The sequence below is a fragment of the Notolepis coatsorum genome (assembly GCF_963971535.1).
Source record: "Notolepis coatsorum genome assembly, chromosome: 6".
Lineage (NCBI taxonomy): Eukaryota > Metazoa > Chordata > Actinopteri > Aulopiformes > Paralepididae > Notolepis > Notolepis coatsorum.
In genome coordinates, this window is record NC_140170.1 from 138,698,544 (window position 1) to 138,719,090 (window position 20,547).

At 43.7% G+C, this 20,547-nt stretch overlaps 1 protein-coding gene across 4 annotated transcripts in view; it reads left to right on the forward strand.

Annotated features, from left to right (window-relative positions):
* The window catches only part of setd5 (SET domain containing 5), a 122,878-nt gene that overhangs the window by 56,827 nt on the left and 45,504 nt on the right, over positions 1-20,547 (forward strand). For all 4 annotated transcript variants that reach the window (XM_084317022.1, XM_084317025.1, XM_084317023.1 and 1 more), the window contains exons 2-3: positions 15,120-15,371; positions 17,901-18,003. In XM_084317022.1, the coding sequence (XP_084173148.1) occupies positions 15,301-15,371; positions 17,901-18,003 (174 nt within the window). In that variant the 5' untranslated portion in view covers positions 15,120-15,300. The remainder of the gene's footprint in view (positions 1-15,119; positions 15,372-17,900; positions 18,004-20,547) is intronic.

Here is a 20,547-nt window from a genome sequence, read left to right on the forward strand (position 1 = left end):
TCATCCCGATAAACTCGATAACGTTATTAATAGCTCCGATAATATAATATATTTTTTGGTAAAAAAAAAATGCGGTGTGGGTGAATTGGAATGAAGTGCGTTTGTTTTGACTAAAGGCTCCTTCCGTTTTGTCAGTACTGTGCTACGACTGACAGCGTGTGGTTTAGGAACAGGGCGTTTTACACAAATCCAGCGCTCCCTTTCTTGGCTGTGACGTAGCCACGCAAGTTAACGTTAACAACAAAGATGGCCGCGTCGGTACTCGGAGTTTCAGAGAAAAAAGATCGCTTGCTATTTGTAATAAATGCAATGCAGACGTTCCACAAGGAGGGAAAAGGGCAACAACTTGCAATACATCCAGCCCGACGGGTCATCTGCGGCATCACCACCGCCACGACGGTGTGTTATTGTGTTAACTTAGAAGCCCACGACGACGGGAGGAGCTAAGCAAAGCTAGCCCCTTTCGTGGCTGTGATGCAACCCTTGGTTGAATACGCAGTCACTTATTGCTCCGTAGTAGCCAGGTTAATTTGCACCACCAAGGACTGCTTAAAAGCTAGCGGCTTGAGCCCTTCTGCGGTTCCCTCGGTCTTCGACAGACAGACCGGCGCATGCAGTTCAGCGTCGCGGAGCATATAGCCTGCTGGCTACCTAGCTCCACTTCAACCAGCATCGGGAGCTCCAGCAGCTTGTCGATGTGCTAATAGCCTCAGCAAGCTAACGTTAGCTGGCTCCAGCAGCTTGTCGATCTGCTGGAGCCAGCTAACGTTAGGTTGCTGAGGCTATTAGCACATCGACAAGCTGCTGGATCTCCCGATGCTGGTTGAAGTGGAGCTAGGTAGCCAGCAGGCTAAATGCTCCCGACGACATCAACAAGCTGCTGGAGCCAGCTAACGTTAGCTTGACTGGTTGCTGGCTAACTAATGAAGCTACTCGTCCCGGGAGATAACGGCGTTGCCTGGCTGGTTGTTGGCTAACTAATGTAGCTACTCGTCCCGTGAGATAACGGCGCTGCCTGGCTGGTTGCCCTTCTGTCAAACTTCTTTAATTTAGCAAACGACTCGTCAATAGGTACAAGCGTGCTCGCGCCGTCGTCGCGGGTCCCCAACAACGTGGCGGTGGTGATGCCGCAGGTGACCCGTTGTGGTGGTGGTGATGTGTCCACTCAAAGCCTCTTTTTCAAGGCTCCGCTTTGAAAAAAGAACAAAAAGCTTCGAGCGTCTTAGGTTGGATGCACCACAAGCTGTTGACGGATTGTGAATTTTCATTTGGAAAAATAAATATGGTCACTTTATCAGTCAAAACTGTTGTCTTGGCTTTTGTTTCTGTTGTCTGGTTAGGTCACATTTAAGTTGGTGTTAAGTTATTGTCCTGGGAAGTCTTTTTATGTATTATTATTGTATTGTGATATGTTTTGTTTCATGTTGAAAAAAAAAATTGTGATCAAAAAAAATATATACATTAAAAAAAAATTATAATACAATAAATATCGGTTATCGATATCGGTTATCGGCTTGAGGAGCATAAAGTTATCGGTGTCAAAAAAGCAATATCGTGCATCCCTAATTATAACAGACTGCTGTTTAATAATGTCTGGCGACTGCCCACAGACACCTATTTGATTTAAAGTCGGCAGCAGCACGGAGTCTCGGGACTTATTTTATTTGGAATATAATGATTGTATACGCAAAAGTAGCCTAGTTTTAAGTTAAAATATTATAAATCTACATGCCTTGAGGATGTCAATTATTTTTAAGCTCAATAAACTCTGACCGGAATTTCTCTCATTTGACCGGTAGATTTAAATCTACCGGACCCTGAGACCGGCAACAATTTTTTCTAACGGAAACCCTGCTTTTTAACCCTTTCTGAGTGGCATTTCCGGCGTCAAATGGAAAAAAATAAAAAATTAAATTAGATACCAATGATGTAAACTACCCATAATTGCAGACTAGGGTTTAACCTGCAAGTTGGCCTTTAAGGCTATATCTGTACTTGATGTTTGTTTGTTGTGTTGCATACTTGAAATAAACTTCAATCAAATCAAATCAAACCCCCCCTCTTAAAAACAAAAACCTGTGTTTAACCTAGCCATCTATAAAACATCATGCTAAAACTGTGAAACAAATGTCCTACTCCCCTAAAGAAAGAAATACATAGCAAACATGACTCAGTTATCCAATAGTGCTGCTGCTTTTTATTTTGTTAAAATCTTTTAGTTAATAAGACTAAAAGACTACAATATGACACACAACTGTTTCATGACGGCTTCCTGTCCTCGCCGGAAGTGCGTCGGATACCTAAGTTAACTTAACGTTAAATGTTCAACATTAAACACTTCATGGAAACGGAGTAATGTTAACGTTATGTCGAGTTCATACGTGTAGTGTAGTATGAACTCGACATAACATTAACATTACTCCGTGTCCACTCTTGCGTCGTAGATGGATGGTACACTATGTTAGCTCCGTAGCTAATCCGCTCATAGACTAATTTACCGATAGCAGTACTGTTAACGTCGGAGCTTATCAATACTCCTAGGTTTCGGGGGGCATCCCTAGCACCGAACCACCGCCTCTCTGTCTCTGGCTAGTGTAGATGAAGTAATTTGGGCAAGTGTGTGTGTGACTGACTTTTTTTTCTGCGAGAGGGAGAGGAAAGCATTTAGCACTGCGCTTGTAAGTCTCATCTCAGCCGCGGCGGCCTCTAACGCGAGGGCAAAACATCACGATATCCACGATACGTTTAAAAAGTATCGTTAATGAACTGTACCCGATATTTATATAATATCGTCATATCGCCCAGCCCTATGTTGTACTATTGTACTGTCACACTAGGGTGCTTTAAACTTTTAATCAACAACCGATCATTTTCAATTTGTAATTGTTTTCCATGACCTACTACTGTCCCATTGTCTTATTTATTTGTACTATACATTTGTGTTCTTGATTGTACAACTGCTCAGACTTGTTTTACTGTTTACTTTGAATGTTTTGTCATTTATGATGCTATTATGTACTATGTAGCCTTTATGATGCCATCATGTAGCCTCGGTGTCGTTGAAAATGAGGGGCGCCCTCAATTGACTCCTGAGGTAAAATAAAGTACAAAATGGATGAATAAAAAGGCTACAGGTGTGCTTGTTAACGAGCAGCGCTGTGTGTTCTTTAAAACACTTAAGGATCGGACGGCCCGTATCCGGGCCGTTGCGGCACTTTGCGCTCGTCTGCCGGCTCCGGGCTGCGTTTTCGCTGATCAACCAATACATTGTTGGAAAGTTGAATTTGCTGCCTTTCGATCGTCACCTCACTCAACCTATTGCGTGATTCCATTCTCGAGTTACAAGACTAAACATCCGGCGAGCGTCATTTGACAAGCCGTGACCACGTCCGGTTGTGAACGGTAGGGCTGACATTTTCTCACCGCGGTTGTGTGTGTGGCTAATCACTGCGGGATGCGGTGGTACCGCACTTCTATTAAAAAAAATAAAATAAAAAAAGTTCATTTAAATTATTATAATTTTTCTTATATACCTGTATATATATTTTTTTATTATTAAGACATGCAAGTTTGCCCACGATCGTGATTAGAAAACAATTCTATCATTGTAGGAGTCCCGAAACTATTTTAAACATGTTTGATTTGATTTATTATATGTCTGGGAGTGTTGCATTTATTTATTTTGCATTTATTTTAATTTGGTTGGACCTTATGGTGTTCTTGTTTTGTTCTTGACTTATTGTAATGTTTCTTCTTGACTTGTTTAAAGAAGAAGTGTACGGCCCATGGGGACATTAACGTGTGTTGTCGGGCCTTACAAATAAATTTGATTTGATAATCTATCCATTTGTCCCTCAATGTTCTGAAATGTGATAAAAGTAGTATGGTGTTGCCTGCTCCTTTAAGAGTGATGCATTGTGGGATATATATGCTCTTCTCCAACTTAAAACTAACGTTATTTGAGCAAACATTTAACGTTATTATAACACTATTTTAACATTAGTGAATTTGAATGCACATACTGTACATAGCTAGTTAAATATCACAACTTGTGTCATCATTGTTCATCATTGGGGGAAACTAAGTGCTGCCTCTCTCCGCTGTCCCCGCCACAGTCGGGACCACACCACAACGTTATAGATGGCTAGCCTATAGCTAACGTCGGGACCACACCACAACGTTATAGATAGCTAGCCTATAGCTAACGTCGGACCACACCACAATGTTATAGATAGCTAGCCTATAGCTAACGTCGGGACCACCACAACGTTATAGATAGCTAGCCTATAGCTAACGTCAGGGCCACACCACACCGTTATAGATAGCTAGCCTAGGGCTGGGCGATATGGCTAAAAACGTTATCGCAATAAAATTATAAAATTATTTTCATATAACTCGATATCGATAATTATCGTCGATATAATGTCTGTCAAGTTTAATTAACTTCTTATGCCCGGCGCCGATGGACGGGCTATTAATAGACTTGTTTTGCTGCTGCGAATGTCTCGAGTTGATGTCGTCATCAGTCCGCACACGTTAGCAGTTAGCCGACAAGCGGTGTATCCCATGACAATGTACTAAATATGACCCTAAAATATAGGGCTGGGCGATATGGCCTAAATATGATATCACGGTATTTTCTGACCTTTCGGCGATACACGATACGCATCACGATGTTTTTCTTTTTTTCCCCAAACAATTCATTATGAGGCTTACCAAGACAGTATTTGAGTTTGCAAGCTAACATTAAAGACAAAATAAAATACCCATGCATTTAGCATTTTTATATTATATATTAGATTTAGATTATTGGATTATTAGATTATATATTGCATATATTTAGCAATGAGATATTATATGATTTAGATATGAAATATGATGAATTGAAAATGGGGGACCCTGATGTAAACAAGACGAAAGTCTTTCTCTGATCTGCATCCCCTTAACAATTGTATGTATTGAGCTGTACTGTACCCATTCTGCAATATGTTAATAAAGTTTTAAATCAATCAATCAATCAATCAATCAATAGGATTTTAGCATTTTTATGAAACTACTGTATATTTGTATGTCTCTAAATGTTTTGATGAATTGAAAATGGAGGACCCTTATGTAAAAAAGCCGAAAGTCTTTTTCTGGTCTTCATCCTCCAGTCAGTCCACTGTTGTTGTATTGAGCTGTACTGTATTGTACCCATTCTGCAATCGTTAATAACATTTTCATTCATCAATCATTCAGCCGGCAACAGAATAATTTTGATTGACAGTCGAGTCTGCCAATTACGTCACACCGCTTGTACCCGCCCTGCTGTTCTTAGCACCAATCGGCAAGCGCTATTATTTTTTTACATTCCTGAATGCCCTCCATTGATTTTAACGAGAGCAGCTCAGCTCAACGACAACAACAGCTCACCGCGGCGGACGAGTGATTACTAGCGCACCGCAGCATGACAACGAGGCATAATGATTTTACTGCAACAAATGTTATAATAAAAGCCTTTCCATACATCTGTCTGATTGAAAACTTTCTTAACAGACCGCAGAATGGGCACGCACAACTCGGCACGGACTGAGATATGAACAGTAACGCTTGCTATCTATGTCGTCATCGGACGTTGCTATGTTTGGGTAAATACGCTGATGTGTAACTATATAACGTGTAACTATATAACGTTAATGCCACAAAACGAATGCCTTTGTTAATCATAAGTACTAACTTTGATGCAGTACTAGTAGTGTGTGTGTGGGAGCGGCGTTGTTCAAAAGTTTGAACGGGGTGGACCAGATTGACGCGACACAATCCTCTTGGGCAAAACATCACGATATCCACGATACGTTAAAAAAGTGTATCGTTAATGAACTGTACCCGATATTTATATAATATCGTCATATCGCCCAGCCCTACTAAAATACTCTGTTTCGCCCCAATACATTGCAACGACGTCCACCGTACACCCCACACTACTATAACCGTGGCATCAGAATTCACGCCACACACCCACTCGGCACGTGAACTATAAAATAGCGCCGTGCAAGCTAATTAGCCTAGCCAGCCTTGTTTACTACTTGAGTCCTACGTCTCCTTCCGCTGTCGGCCATCTCCTTCACTGATTGGTTGTTAGTGCGTGTGCTCATATCCAAGCTTGGAAAATCGATATATCGAAACTTTGCGACCACGTTTCATGTTTATTTCGAGGAAGTAATTTATCGCGATCGTTATCGTTTTATCGCCCAGCCTAGGCTTGGGCGGTATCCTTATTTTCAAACCGGCAAACCTTTATATTATAATACCCCGGTGCACGGTATTTGACGGTATGACTTTCATTTTCATCAGCGGGGGGGGGGGGGGGGGGGGGGGGGGTTACGTGTTACCAAGTAAACAAGTCATCGTCGGCTCTCAGAATGGTAGTCCTGCACCGTTTTAGCGTTAGCATCTAGCCTATAGCCATGGCAGACTATTTGATTCCTTAAGGGCTAGAAATTGCCTGGGTTTTGGTCATATGCTCCCGAAATGCTCCCGTTGTTTGGCTACTTCTATGTGCAGTGAAAACTACTCGAATGCTTTATAATCTAGTCATTGATTTAGTTCAGGGTAATCTAAGATTAGCCGCAGAGCTAACGCTACTTAACGTGAGCTAACGCTAGTTATTTAAGCTCAGTAGCTCACAGAGAGAGATAAACAGCTGACAGCGGTTAGTACAGGACGGTACAAATACAATAAAAAGGCGGGTGGGGGCTGTTGTGTAAACCTTGTACTCTTTAGTTCACATATAATAAGAGACGGATTGCTCCACAACACTGCTCTCGTCACAACGCTTTACGGTATTTTCACAGCACTGTCGCAACATTACCGTAAAACGTGAACACCGTTGTGACCCACTCGCTCCACTAGAGCGGTCTCGCCCTCTGCTGGCACGTGTGTGCACTACACTCAGTGTGTGCACTACACTAAAAACTCTGTTTCACTGTTATAGAAACTGAAGCGCATCTGTGATTTTGACGGTGACGGACGGTATTGAAAATCAATACCGTAGGTATTTCTAAATACCCTGGTATACCTTAATACCGTCATACCGCCCAAGCCTAGCCCAGCCCTACTAGAAAGTAATGGTATTTATTCAACAGGTGATTGTATAGATTTGTATTAGTATCATTAATCAATGAGTAGTATGGGGCTGCAACACTGCAGATATACCCTACTCCAATGATCCACACGGACATTATTCGTTGCTGCACTTGCTTCCAGAAGGCTCTGTTGAAGTGCAGAGGATCTGTTGTGATTTTTGCACAATAAATATTCAACATTCTCTTTTGAGACTCCGACTCAGACTCTTATCATTTGGCACTAAAAGCTAAACATTGTCACTGATATGGCTGTCCGCAACATGTCATTAATTGTGTATGCGAGGTGGTTCAGTGACGACGCTAACGTGAGCAAGTTTAGCTAGCATGAGCTACCGGGAGATGGAAAGACTAACGTTACTGGTGAAAATGTGATTTACGTTGGAATACTCCTTTGCCAACTTGCTGTACTTTGCTTGCAGGTCTGCAGCCATTATTGCTGGATTATGAATAGCCCCAACTTTAGCCAAGGTAACGTTATGGCTAAACCTTTAACGTTAGTTAACGCTAGCTTTCGGTTAGCTGTTCAATGCTAATAACACCACCAAGCGAACCCATCAGAGCTCCCCGTCAACACCGCTCTGTCGGGACGATGTGGCATTTAAGAAAGTATCTGCTGTTAAAATGACAAACAGCATTGACACTTTAATTCACGGTCGGTTAAACACACGTTTGTTTTATAATGCTCACAGCAGACCGCAGTGTTGTTGATAAATTACTTGGGCCGGGGGGATTTAAGTTCCGCAAAAAAAGATTCCATACCGTTGCAATCGCTCGGTGCACAGCGCGTACTGTACCGGAGGACCACATTGAGGCGGTACAGTACGTATCCTCGTACCGTTACACCCCTACTAGGTAGCTAACGTTAGCTCACAGAGGTCCCATGCACTAGACTAGAGCAGACTATTGCCGGAGGCAATACTGTTGACACAGGTCTGGGAGGGGGAGGAAGGGGAGGGGCAGTGCGCTGCAGCTCTGTGTGCTTGAGAGAGAAGTCAGCGTGAGAACTCCGCTAAGAATTGGATCATGTTTTTTGATCGGTTTTCACGATCGGCGAAAATAAAGCATTATCGGAATTCACCGATCTCATATTTATACTGAATATCGGCCGATACCGATCGCTGGCCGATCGATCGGGGCATCCCTAGTTGTAGCTTCCCCAGCCCTCCTCCAAAAGATTGACCGCCTTGGTCTCTCCGTGGATGGCTACTCCATCTGCCCCTCCACGGAGGTAAGGAACCTGGGCGTAATACTGGACTCAACCCTCTCATTTCACCCTCACGTCAAGTCTGTCACCAAATCCCTGCACGGGTTGGCCCCTTCCTACCTGACCAACCTACTCCACCCCTACACTCCAGCACGAGGCCTCCGCTCCTCCAACTCCGACCTCCTCACCATCCCCCGCACCAGGCGTTCCACACTGGGAGACAGAGCTTTCTCTGTAGCTGCCCCCAGGCTGTGGAACTCCCTCTCCCCCTCCATCCGAGGCTCTGACACCATCAACCTCTTCAAAACACACCTAAAAACACACCTGTTCACACTTGCCTTCACGCAACACGGCCCTGCTCCCAAGTAGCCCACCCCCTGACTCTTTTCTTTTAAGCCACAGATCCTGTTGTTTTTGTTTTTGTTAATCTTCTTACCATTTTTTCCAATTGGACAGCACCTTGCTTCCTTTTTTATCTTATTTGTTTTATTTTTTCCTGTTGTTACTATACATATATATATATTTTTTCTTTTATATAGCTTCTCTCTCTTTGTACAGTGTCCTTGAGTCTGAGAAAGGCGCTTCTCTCTTTAAATCCAATTGATTATTATTAACCTGAAAATGATTGACCACCGTTGTAGCCAACAAGCGTGTGCTCCCAAAACGATCTGACGGGTGCTGACAGTGGGGGAAGGTGACACAAGAAGACAAGGAAGTCCTTTGTTTTGACCTCAGAGGCTAAATTAATCATGGCAGTTGACGCCCATTTTGGATAATCACGCTGAATCTTTACCGGTACACACACATTACAAAAACCTTTCTGAAACACTCATTTTCCTTTGGATTTTTATGAACTTTTGACCTGTACTACATAGTAGGGGACGGGGTGTAACGGTACACGTATTCGTACTGAACCTGTACTGGACCTTTGGTTCAGTACGCGCCGAACAAATGCAACGATACGTTAACCACCAACGGAACGCACACAACTTTTCTTTGCATGCAGAATTGTATTCAAAACTCAAGTTCACCCCTTCCCAAAATATAACTTGCGAGAAGGGGCTGTCTCTCGGAGATCAAATTAATGATAGTTTGTGCTTTGTGGCATATAGAACGGACATTCATACACAGCAACGCGCCTCCAAACAAGGTGTGATAAACATGAATTGATATATTTTCCTTGGCATGAAACGGGAAATAGTATTTACCATTCGGGTTCTTCGTGATGCTTCTTTCTCTATTCAATAAAATAATGGTGGGACGGGACCTCTGTTACTCTATTTCATTAGCACTCAAAGTGATTTTTCTTTTTTGTGTAAGAAACAACAGAATGTTACCTTTCAAAATAGACCAGACTCATGCATGTGCTATAAGTATAAAGTATAATAAATGGCTATAAAAAAATTTAATATTTTTTTTTTTTTTTTTTTCGTATCTTATGTTGTGGGACTTGTACAGCACTTTTGTAAACGTTGTTGTTTTTAAATGTGCTCTATAAATAAAGTGGGTTGGATTAATTAATTAAGTAGCCCCTTTCGTGACTGACGCATCCAACAAGGTTTCACTCGGCTGTGTGATTTAATTCAAGGTGGATCGCTGTTGTCGTTTGAACAACTTCAGATTTCATGGGAACTACCAATCCCCCAAATCAAGAATGTTTAAGATGAATGAAGTAAGATTTATATTATTTGAAATATGGCCTGTGTAGACTAAACTATGCACAGAATTATGTCAGTCTACAAGGTCCGGATTCTACATGGTCCGGCAATGTAGACCTTGTAGACTCCACTACAGACCAATTATCAGTGAATGTTCATGCATTTTTAAGAAGGGCAACTTCCACAAAAAAACAAAGAACTCACAAACATCTCAGTAGCACCTTATCTAAATGTTATATTTCATATATGGATTCATATTTATTTATGTATTGCATGCATTTCTACATTTTATTTCCTATTTTGTTTATTCATCCCAGTATCTTTCTTTCTTATGTGTGGAATTCTACAAGGTGCGTGCACACACACACACACCTACACACACACACACACACACACACACACACACACACACACACACACACACACTTACATTTAGTCATTTAGCTGACGCTTTTATCCAAAGCGACTTACAAGTTCTGTACGACAAGACAGCAAGAAGGGTACAACTCTATCAGCTGAGTAACAATGTTCATCAAAGTGTTGCGTGTTACAGTGTAGGTTAGTTTATTAGGACAAGTGCATGACAGTAAGGTTAGTCACGGTTAGATTTTTTTATTTAATTTTTTTATCATTTCAGATAATGGTTGAAGAAGTGAGTCTTTAGTCGACGGCGAAAGATTGGACGGGATTCGGCTGTCCTAACTGGGATGGGTAGTTCACACACACACACACACACACACACACACACACACACACACACACACACACACACACACACACACACACACACACACACACAAATCGAAGTAACATTTTTTTTTTTTTTTTTTATAACTTCGATTTTTTTTTAATGTTCGAAGCTTGTGCCATCGAATCGAACGTTCGAAGCTTCGAAGCATTTAAGACAGCCCTAGTCTCCGGTTACATGCCTGAGAAGTAAAATGTGAAATCCTGAGTTTTCTTTTCACATGCATTTTCATTGAGTCCATTCCAATGGGTGCAATATAGGGCTGGGCGATATGGCCTCTAAATGATATCGCGATATTTTTTGGCCATATCACGATACACGATATATATCGCGATATTTTGACATTTCCTCTAAAGCACTTAAAAATGCTTGATTTAACCCTTTGATGCATACAGTCACGCCAATATGATGATTATAATAAGTCCCTGCAAAATATGTTTGCATTATTAAACCATGAAGATGCTTTAAAAAATAATTAAATGAAAATGTACTAAGAGTAGTCTACTGGTCTGTGTAATGAAATTACAATTGCATGTCATTTAAGGTCCGCGCTGGTCTGTCTATAATGAAATGAGAGGAACGCTCTGCACTAAAGCAAGTCTCATATCAGCCGCGATGTGACAACATATACTCGATGTTCACGATATAGTAATTTACTACATCTCACGTAGAACAAGCCGCGATACATTAGAGTATACTCGATATATCGCCCAGCCCTAGTGCAATACCATCCGGGAGACGATAGACGGCGGTATTTGCCATTTTCGAGCTCATAGACAGTCCCAATGATGAAAAATGAATGGATATCGCTAATAAAATAAATAACGATTAAATAACGAGATTTCTCGTCATTGGCACTCAACGCATGGCGGCCAACAACGAGATTTCTCGTTGTTGGCACTCAATGTGTTAAGAGGTTAAAAGCTTTAAGTAGGCGAGGGTGGAGAGGAGAAAACACAGTGAGAATCACAAATCTGCGTGTGATTTGTTCATTTTTAAGGCCCTTATTGCTAAGCTACCTCCTTCTACATCATTATTGGAATGGAATTTGTGTACCTATGATACCTGTTCTAGTGACTGGCTGGTCCTTAAGTTCCTTCGAGTATGCCCAGAATCGAAACCCAGCCCTTCTAACCAGATATCATGATATATATCGATATAGAAAAAAGGGCTTCTAAATATTATAAATATTATTATACTTTTTTTTCCCTTTTTTTTTTTAATATATATTTTTTTAAATATGGCCCAGCTCTACCTCTGTGTGTGTGCGTGTCATTCACACGGCTGTCCCACTCTGTCTTTTTTTGGGCAATGACGACATCCCTCCTACACTATATCACTCCAGGTACACATTTGAGTCAAAAATGTATAGCAAGGAAGCACCCGAGAGAGAGAGGGAGACAAATAAATCGGGATATGGTGGCGGGAGGGAGGGAGCAGGAGAGAGAGAGGATCCTCTGTGCTGTTCATTTTGTGTGTGTTTCTCTCTCTCGTCTCTCTTTCTCGGACTCCTCTCCAAAATGGCCCCTGTTCTAATAGAAGTGAAAAGACTTTGTTCAGCCCGCTGGTAATTCGAGCTCCGTATTCATGGCCAGAGGAGCGAACAAGGACAGGAGAGAGGGAGTGTGTGTGTGTGTGTGGGAGGGAGGGAGGGAGGGAGGAAGGGAGAGAGGGAGACAGAGGTAAAGAAAGGCTTTCCTATCTACTTACGGAATTTACCTCCCTTGTTCACCGTCTGGCTCTGTTGGAAGAGGCCCAAATAGTGAATTCCCCCTTTGTGAATGAGGTAGGAAACTAGCTGGCTATTTTAGTGAGCCACAGTTCACCCACGCAGCTAGTAAACGGTCAAGTGGCTCCCATAAGGACCCTCTCTGGATGGGGGCACCATAGGACCAAGCCAGTGTTGTCTTTCCTAAGCCTTTGTGTGACCTTCCCAGCCATTTGCATACATTTTTTTTTACCTCGACGGATTGATGAACGCTGGGCATAGATGAGCCATATGAACAGAGGCCTGGATAAAGGATTTTTTTTTTTTAAATATATATATTTTAGTCTCTACCAAAAATCGGTCTGTCAGACGAGCAGGCCAAGAAATTCCCTCTAGTTTCTGTTGTGAGTCAACATGACCTTTTTGCAGAGGTTTTTTAGTTGTTACAACAACTAGGCTTTATAGTTTTGTTACCACACCTTTCCACGCAATCCAACTTGCTGTACATCAGTCCACCGCATGTCTCGTTCCTCTGTAGTGACTAGCAGATAGGGAGGACCGACGGTAACACGGTCTGTTTGACAATGGGCAGGGCAAACTGACCTTGGCGTTATTAGAAGTCCCCCGGCCTCGCTGTGGTTGCCTTGGCACTGTGGAGAGAGAACGTCAGCCAGCTGTATCTAGGGGACTTTTAGAGAAATGTCACGCATCTCCCTGCCGCAGCGCTTTAGATAGCTAGTCCTTATAAACCAGTAATCCTCTGTCTCTCAGGCAGTGTTTTTTTTTTTAAATCACTGCTATTATTTTGTTTGGTGCTCTCTTAACATACTCTTGTGTAAGGAAACTGCAAGCCTCAAGACCCCATTGAATATGAACAGTTTAGTGCCTGTGTGTGGTACAGTGTATCTCTGTGTGTGTGTGTTTGCGTGCGTGCATGTGCGTTTGGCCGAGGGATGACCTTGCTGTAAGCCAAATCCTCTCTTCGGGGAGCGTGTGAAAGGAGAGCACAAGGCCCTGTTCCTCTTTCTGCAGCCGTGGCCTGTTAGCTGTGTGTCTGCCTGGGCGGACGGGAGAGAGAGAGAGAGTGAGCAGAGCAGTGTGGGTCAGTGTTCCAGCAGCTCACGATCACATGACAGGAGGCCCAGCCTCATGGATGACTCACCCCCCTCAATCCAAGCTGTCTGAGAGAAACTGCTCCCCCACTGGTTCTCCTTGGTACTGCGTGCCGGTGAGAATAGAGAGAGAGAGACCCAATAAAAGCAGGGAGGGGTGGCAGCCACAGGCGGCCACTGGTTGTTTTCCTAGGCTCTCTGAATAGTCCTCCATGCCGGAAGCCTCTGTATGGATAAAAGGCTGTCCTCTGGTGCTGTGTCCATATCAAGTTATTATTCTAGGCCCCCCCTGCTACTTCTCACAAAACACCTCCTTTGTCCAGATGACTTGGCAAACGTGGTTGTTGTATTATTACAGATATTAGGATGATTCCCCTTGAAGCTATGTTTTTATCATAGGTACGTGTACTTATTAACCATGATGACCCGGCAGTTACTGTTCAACCCATGTTATTATTGCTGTTTAATCCGGTTCACTAACGATTCGCTTCCACACTTCCAACAGGCCTAGATGTTTTTGTGCATGCCAATGAATACGAAAAATTGTCTGAAGGGCTGTTGTTTGGGTTTGAAACATGCTGTGTAGGTGAAAATAACAGTTCCCCTATTCTTGCTGTACTCTTGTTGGAGGCTTCTAAATGTGTCCCTGTTGTTCTTGTGTGCCAGATAGCCTGGTTTAGAATTACTTGTTGACCCTGCTCTGCTGCTCAGGGAGCTGCTAGTCAGTCACACACCACCAGTATCTTACTATGATAAATCTGACTATTTCTGCATTTTATATTTATACCAAATCCACTGAAGGACAGTTATGAAAGCATAGTAAATGCTGTGTGTGTGTGTGTGTGTGTGTGTGTGTGTGTGTGTGTGTGTGTGTGTGTGTGTGTGTGTGTGTGTGTGTGTGTGTGTGTGTGTGTGTGTGTGTGTGTGTGTGTGTGTGTGTGTGTGTGTGTGTGTGTGTGTGTGTGTGTGTGTGTGTGTGTGTGTGTGTGTGTGTGTGTGTGTGTGTGTGTGTGTGTGTGTGTGTGTGTGTGTGTGTGTGTGTGAGATAGGTATAACAAATAATCTAAAATAAAGATTTAATCTTTCATTACTGTAAAATCGAAAAACTTAATCAAATTGTGGATTTATTAGATTAGATGAGATGAGCTTTATTCTGGTCTCTGTGGGGAAATAGTTTTTTGACTCCATGCTGCTGTTTCTCAAAAGAAACAACAATATTTACAGTCCCCAATAGCAACGCACACTTGGTGCTGGAAGGGGAAGAAAGAGGGAGGAGAAGGAAAATCAAAATCTGAAAATTAAAATGGACCTCTGATGTGTGTGTGTACGTATAGTGCTGATCGTCTCTCCGCCTGTCCTCCCACCCCCCTCCTCCCACCCCTCTCTCTCTCTCTCTCTCTCTCTCTCTCTCTCTCTCTCTCTCTCTCTCTTTCTCTCCCCCTCCCTAGGTCACCTCATGGTCTCCCTTTCTCTCCCTAGGGCTCTTTCCCTCTCCTCAGGTCCTCTCATAGTTTCTCGCTCTCTCTCTCCACAGGTCTTCTCATGGTCTCTCTCTCTCTCCTCAGGTCTCCTCATGTCCGTGAGCCCTGGGCTGCGGCTCAGCGGCGCCCCGCCCCCAGAGTGGTCTGTCACTGCGGTCCGGACCCCGTGATCCCCTCCTCACCTCCCCGTCCCTCCCCCCTCCCCCTCCCCCTCCCCCTCCCCCTGCCCCCCCCCCTCCTCCCACGCGTCGCTGTGCTGGACGTCATGAGCATAGTAATCGCACTGGGAGTCACTACACCTGAAACGTCCTACTCAGATATGGCTGCTGGATCAGAGTGAGTATGCACTACCTGGGGGGGGGGGGGTGTAACAATGGCGTGTGATGATGCTTCCTATCTAGGGATGATGGTGTCCTTGTTCTGGTACTTCATTTGTGATTATTATATGCTTTATTTCATGTTGAATGAGCTGATGAGCACCTTTCAAGCATCACAATGATATTCACAAATATGATTCGGTCTATATTATAGATTTTGACTGTTAATCGACTAAGAAAGTCTTATTTCAGAGACAGGCCAGCTAGCTGTATTGCTGTCTTATTTTACAGTGCTCTCATTACCCTGATGCATTTGACACCATTACAGAGTTCACACCAGCAAAACTAACCTGTTCTTCTTCCTGCTTGTCTGTCTTTGTAATCTTTGCCTGTCAGCAGTGTTCGTGTTCTCTCATCAAAACCTGTTACGCCTTCACTAATATGGCTGCTTTCACATATTATAGCCTAGTCCCGTTTTAAAGGATCCTGTCCAGCTTGGAAACAAACTCAATTATCTTTTGTGTTCACATTGACCTCTCTTTTCAAAAGTGAACTGGGATCTTTCTTTGGTTCGTGTGAACTCTGATGAGATCCCGTTCCAGTTTCTTTGGGCACCTGTCTCTACAGCTCAGCTTAACACCTTCATGACTGTTAGAGATAGAAGTGTGTGTGCTTCGGTTTGTGAAAAGGAGATAATATCAGAAGGCTGAAAGACAGGCCTGTCATTGTATTTGATCAGGCCCAGCCTATTATTCAACTCACACGGTGCGAGGGGCTACTGTACTCTCTGCTGTGTTTGTTTGTTTGTGCCTCTGTGTCTGTCCACACCAGCCACCAGTTCCTACAGTTTTAATCAGATTTGGATTAAACTTCACACGTAATGCTGACAGCAGGTCAAGAATCTGAATTATCTTTTTTATTTTATTTGAATACATTTCCACCATTGTCCTTGGGGGTTAAGTATATAATGTTTGTTATTTCCCATATGACATCAGCCAGGAAATGCTCACGTGAAACTCGTATTATAAGTTGATAAATCCAGTGATCTAAGCATGGAACATTAATTGGTTAACCATTGTCTGCCCAACACTATAGATACTATGGTTTATTGAAGCAACTACAACCCGGCATTATGCACAAGTGTTTTTTTTGTTGCTGTCCTAATATAAGACACTATTTGAGTATGTATCTCTTATGTAATAAATTATTTTGCAAGATATTTAATGTTGGCCCACTTGCACTTTCATGTAATGAATACGCATCTCGCCAGAGCGATCCCGCCTAATAAACTGATAGCACTGATAGCACTGATAGATTTTTGACTATCTCCTGTGGAGGTCTGAGTTCAGCTCGTCTTGGTCTTGACTTAGTTTGAAGTGTTCACATAAAGCATGTACACAAAATGCTGACTAATAGCTTCTTGAGTTCACTTGAGAGGCTTGAACGTGCCCCATTAGACCAGTGGTCCAGAGTCTAGGTGAGACACGGAGAGATGGGAGGTCCATCATGTGTAGTGTCTGACATGTAGGCCCGGCCTTCAAATACAGAATCCCAAAGGCCTTCTGGAACACGGAGCCCATCTACAGTAGGGCGTTGACCTATGAGGTAGACCTTATCATGTTCCCACATCAGGGCCTAACAGTGCTGAGCAGTGTCTGAGGAAATGGCCTCAGACAGGCTAAGTGAGTGCAAGGCCTGGCCGCAACTCTGTAGGTAAGCCCGCTGATGTGACTTAGGCTCTGTGGAATGCAGTTGGCTGGATCAGTCTTCCCTCTTGTTCTCCTCCATCCCCCCTCTTCCTCCTCCTCCTATTCCTCCACGTCCATGGCTCCCTTGTGTTATTTCCTTTACATCCCAAAATGGGAATTTGCTGGAAAACAACAAGGAGAAACCAGAAAATTAAAGAGCATGTAGAAAATCCTGGTCCTGGAATGTAACATTTGTCTTGGAACCATCTGATATTTAAAGCTTACCCCAGCCTCACACCGGGGGGTTTGAGTTTATTCTGTAAAGGCAAGGTTGCCCTCTCTCTTTCTGACTGAGAGCTCTGCTAAAGGGCAATGGCAGTTGCATAACATCATGGCGTTCCACATTCCATTTCCTGAATTGCATTTCACCCAGGCTCCCACTCTGAGATGTTTGGGGTTGTGGCACCATCTAGTGACCGACTCATGGTCGATACCCATACACTGTAGCTGGTGTTCTTTATCTGTCATCTTAGCCGGTGTTAACATCCAGTGTTTGATTCCCCCCCCCCCCCCCCCATCATTTATTACTGTCTGGTATCTTGTTGTTATTAATTACGTTTGGGGGGCCAGGAGGTAGAGCGGTCGTCTGGTAATCGGAAGGTTCCCTGTTCGGTTCCATGTAAAAAAAAAAAAAAGTGTCCTTGAGCATGAGCAAGACCCCCTAACTGCTCCCAATGAGCAGGTTGGCACCTAGCATGGTTGCTTCTGCTGTCGGTGTGTGAATGTGAGGCATACGTTGTAATGTGCTACATAAATGCAGTCCATTTACCATTTATGTTTCTCTCTCTTTTTCTGCCCAGCCCTGAGTCAGTGGAAGCAAGCCCTGCCGTGAATGAGAAAAACTATTCCAACCACAGTTGTGGGAGTGCACAAAGTCATGGGTATCGAGGACTACCGTATGCTGTGAGTACACACACTTCTTCTGAACCCTCTAAACATGTGTGTTAAAGGGGCACTTCGCAGATTTTCAACCTTAATCCTGAATCTGTTGTGAGGAGGACATGTGATAATCAGACGTGTAACTCATCAACGCGTTCTGTGTCTGGAGAGCTCAGCCGTATCGGAACTACCCCTGGGTGATGTCACCAAGAAGATAGCAGACTTCTACCCAACGCAAGGAAAGTTGAAGAAATGTTTCAGGAAATAGTGTCTGCAGTTCGCCAGAGGTCTTCTCTGGAGGTCTGCCCTGGAGGTCTGCCCTGGAGGCTTGTATCCTTTCGGCAACAAACAAGCCCTTCCGCGTTGCTCTGATTGGCCAGCGATCTACGCTCGTTTTTCCCTGTGCGAGCGCGCGCATGAGCCGCGATAAGCCCCTCAGCCAGGCAGGAATACTAAACTCGAGTTAACCTAATTTATACAAATGGAAGTATTGATTTCGCCGTAACGAATCATTAAAAAAATATACCGTTAACTGGAATGTTGTTTCTTTACACATATGTTGGATTATGTAATTGGTTTGTCATGACAAACCAATAAAAAATCGCGAATTAACCGGTGGTTATCCTATTATATTAACATAGCTACAACAACACACAGTAACGTTAATATAATTACATGCATCATTGTTTACAATGAACGGTGGGGCTAATCGAAAGGACTGGACACGGACAAGTTAAACAGCAATCAATTAATTTAATATAACAGTCCGGTTTTGTGTTTGTTGGTGTCTGTGTAGATTGTTGGTGAACAACTAACTTTAGGTTAGTTTTAACGTTAGCTAGCAGCAGGGATGGACGCCTTTGTTCATTGTAAACAATGATGCATGTAATTATATTAACGTTACTGTGTGTTGTTGTAGCTATGTTAAAGGAAAACTCCAACATTTTGGGAAATTAGCTTATTTAACATCTTCCCTGGAGTTAGACAAGAAGATGCATACCTTTTTTGTCTCTGTGCGTGCATTTTAGCTTTGGGAATAGACGCTCCGTTAGCATAGCTTAGCTTCATCACTGGAAGTGAGTAGGGGCCGGAGCCTTACAGTGCCTTACAGTGTATTGCAAGGTCTGACATTGACCAAACTTGATATGCATGACCTTGGTGGGCTCTAGGTCAACTCCTGAAAAGGGGGTCAATGTCAGACTTTGCAATCAAAAGTTAGGGGGCTAATAACCCTTGCCATAATTTCAGTGTGCCCCCTAACTTTTGATTGCAAGGTCTGACATTGACCCCCTTTTCAGGAGTTGACCTAGAGCCCACCAAGGTCATGCATATCAAGTTTGGTCAATGTCAGACCTTGCAATACACTGTAAGGCACTGTAAGGCTCCGGCCCCTACTCACTTCCAGTGATGAAGCTAAGCTATGCTAACGGAGCGTCTATTCCCAAAGCTAAAATGCACGCACAGAGACAAAAAAGGTATGTATCTTCTTGTCTAACTCCAGGGAAGATGTTAAATAAGCTAATTTCCCAAAATGTTGGAGTTCCCCTTTAATATAATAGGATAACCACCGGTTAATTCGCGATTTTTTTATTGGTTTGTCATGACAAACCAATTACATAATCCAACATATGTGTAAAGAAACAACATATTCCAGTTAACGGTATATTTTTTTAATGATTCGTTACAGCAAAATCAATACTTCCATTTGTATAAATTAGGTTAACTCGAGGATAGTATTCCTGCCTGCCTGAGGGGCTTATCGCGGCTCATGCGCATGCGCACGCTCGCACGGGCGTAGGGGCGAAACGAGCGTAGATCGCTGGCCAATCAGAGCAACGCGGAAGGGCTTGTTTGTTGCCGAAAGGATACAAGCGCCCTGGAGGTCTGCTCTGGAGGTCTGCCCTAGAGGTCTGCTCTGGAGGTCTGCTCTGGAGGTCTGCCCTAGAGGTCTGCTCTGGAGGTCTGCTGTAGAGGTCTTCTCTGGAGGTCTGCTCTGGAGGTCTGCTGTAGAGGTCTTCTCTGGAGGTCTGCTCTGGAGGTCTGCTGTAGAGGTCTGCTGTAGAGGTCTGCTCTGGCGGTCTGCTCTGGAGGTCTGCTGTAGAGGTCTGCTGTGGAGGTCTTCTCTGGAGGTCTGCCCTAGAGGTCTGCTCTGGAGGTCTGCTGTAGAGGTCTTCTCTGGAGGTCTGCCCTAGAGGTCTGCTCTGGAGGTCTGCCCTAGAGGTCTGCTCTGGAGGTCTGCTGTAGAGGTCTTCTCTGGAGGTCTGCTCTGGAGGTCTGCTGTAGAGGTCTGCTCTGGAGGTCTGCTCTGGAGGTCTGCTGTAGAGGTCTGCTGTGGAGGTCTGCCCTAGAGGTCTGCTCTGGAGGTCTGCTGTAGAGGTCTTCTCTGGAGGTCTGCTCTGGAGGTCTGCTGTAGAGGTCTGCTCTAGAGGTCTGCTCTGGCGATCTGCTCTGGAGGTCTGCTCTGGCGGTCTGCTCTCCCCGAGGAACTTCTCAGGTTGAGCTCTCCAGACACAGAACACGTTGATGAGTTACATGTCTGATTATCACATACTCCTCACAACAGAACCA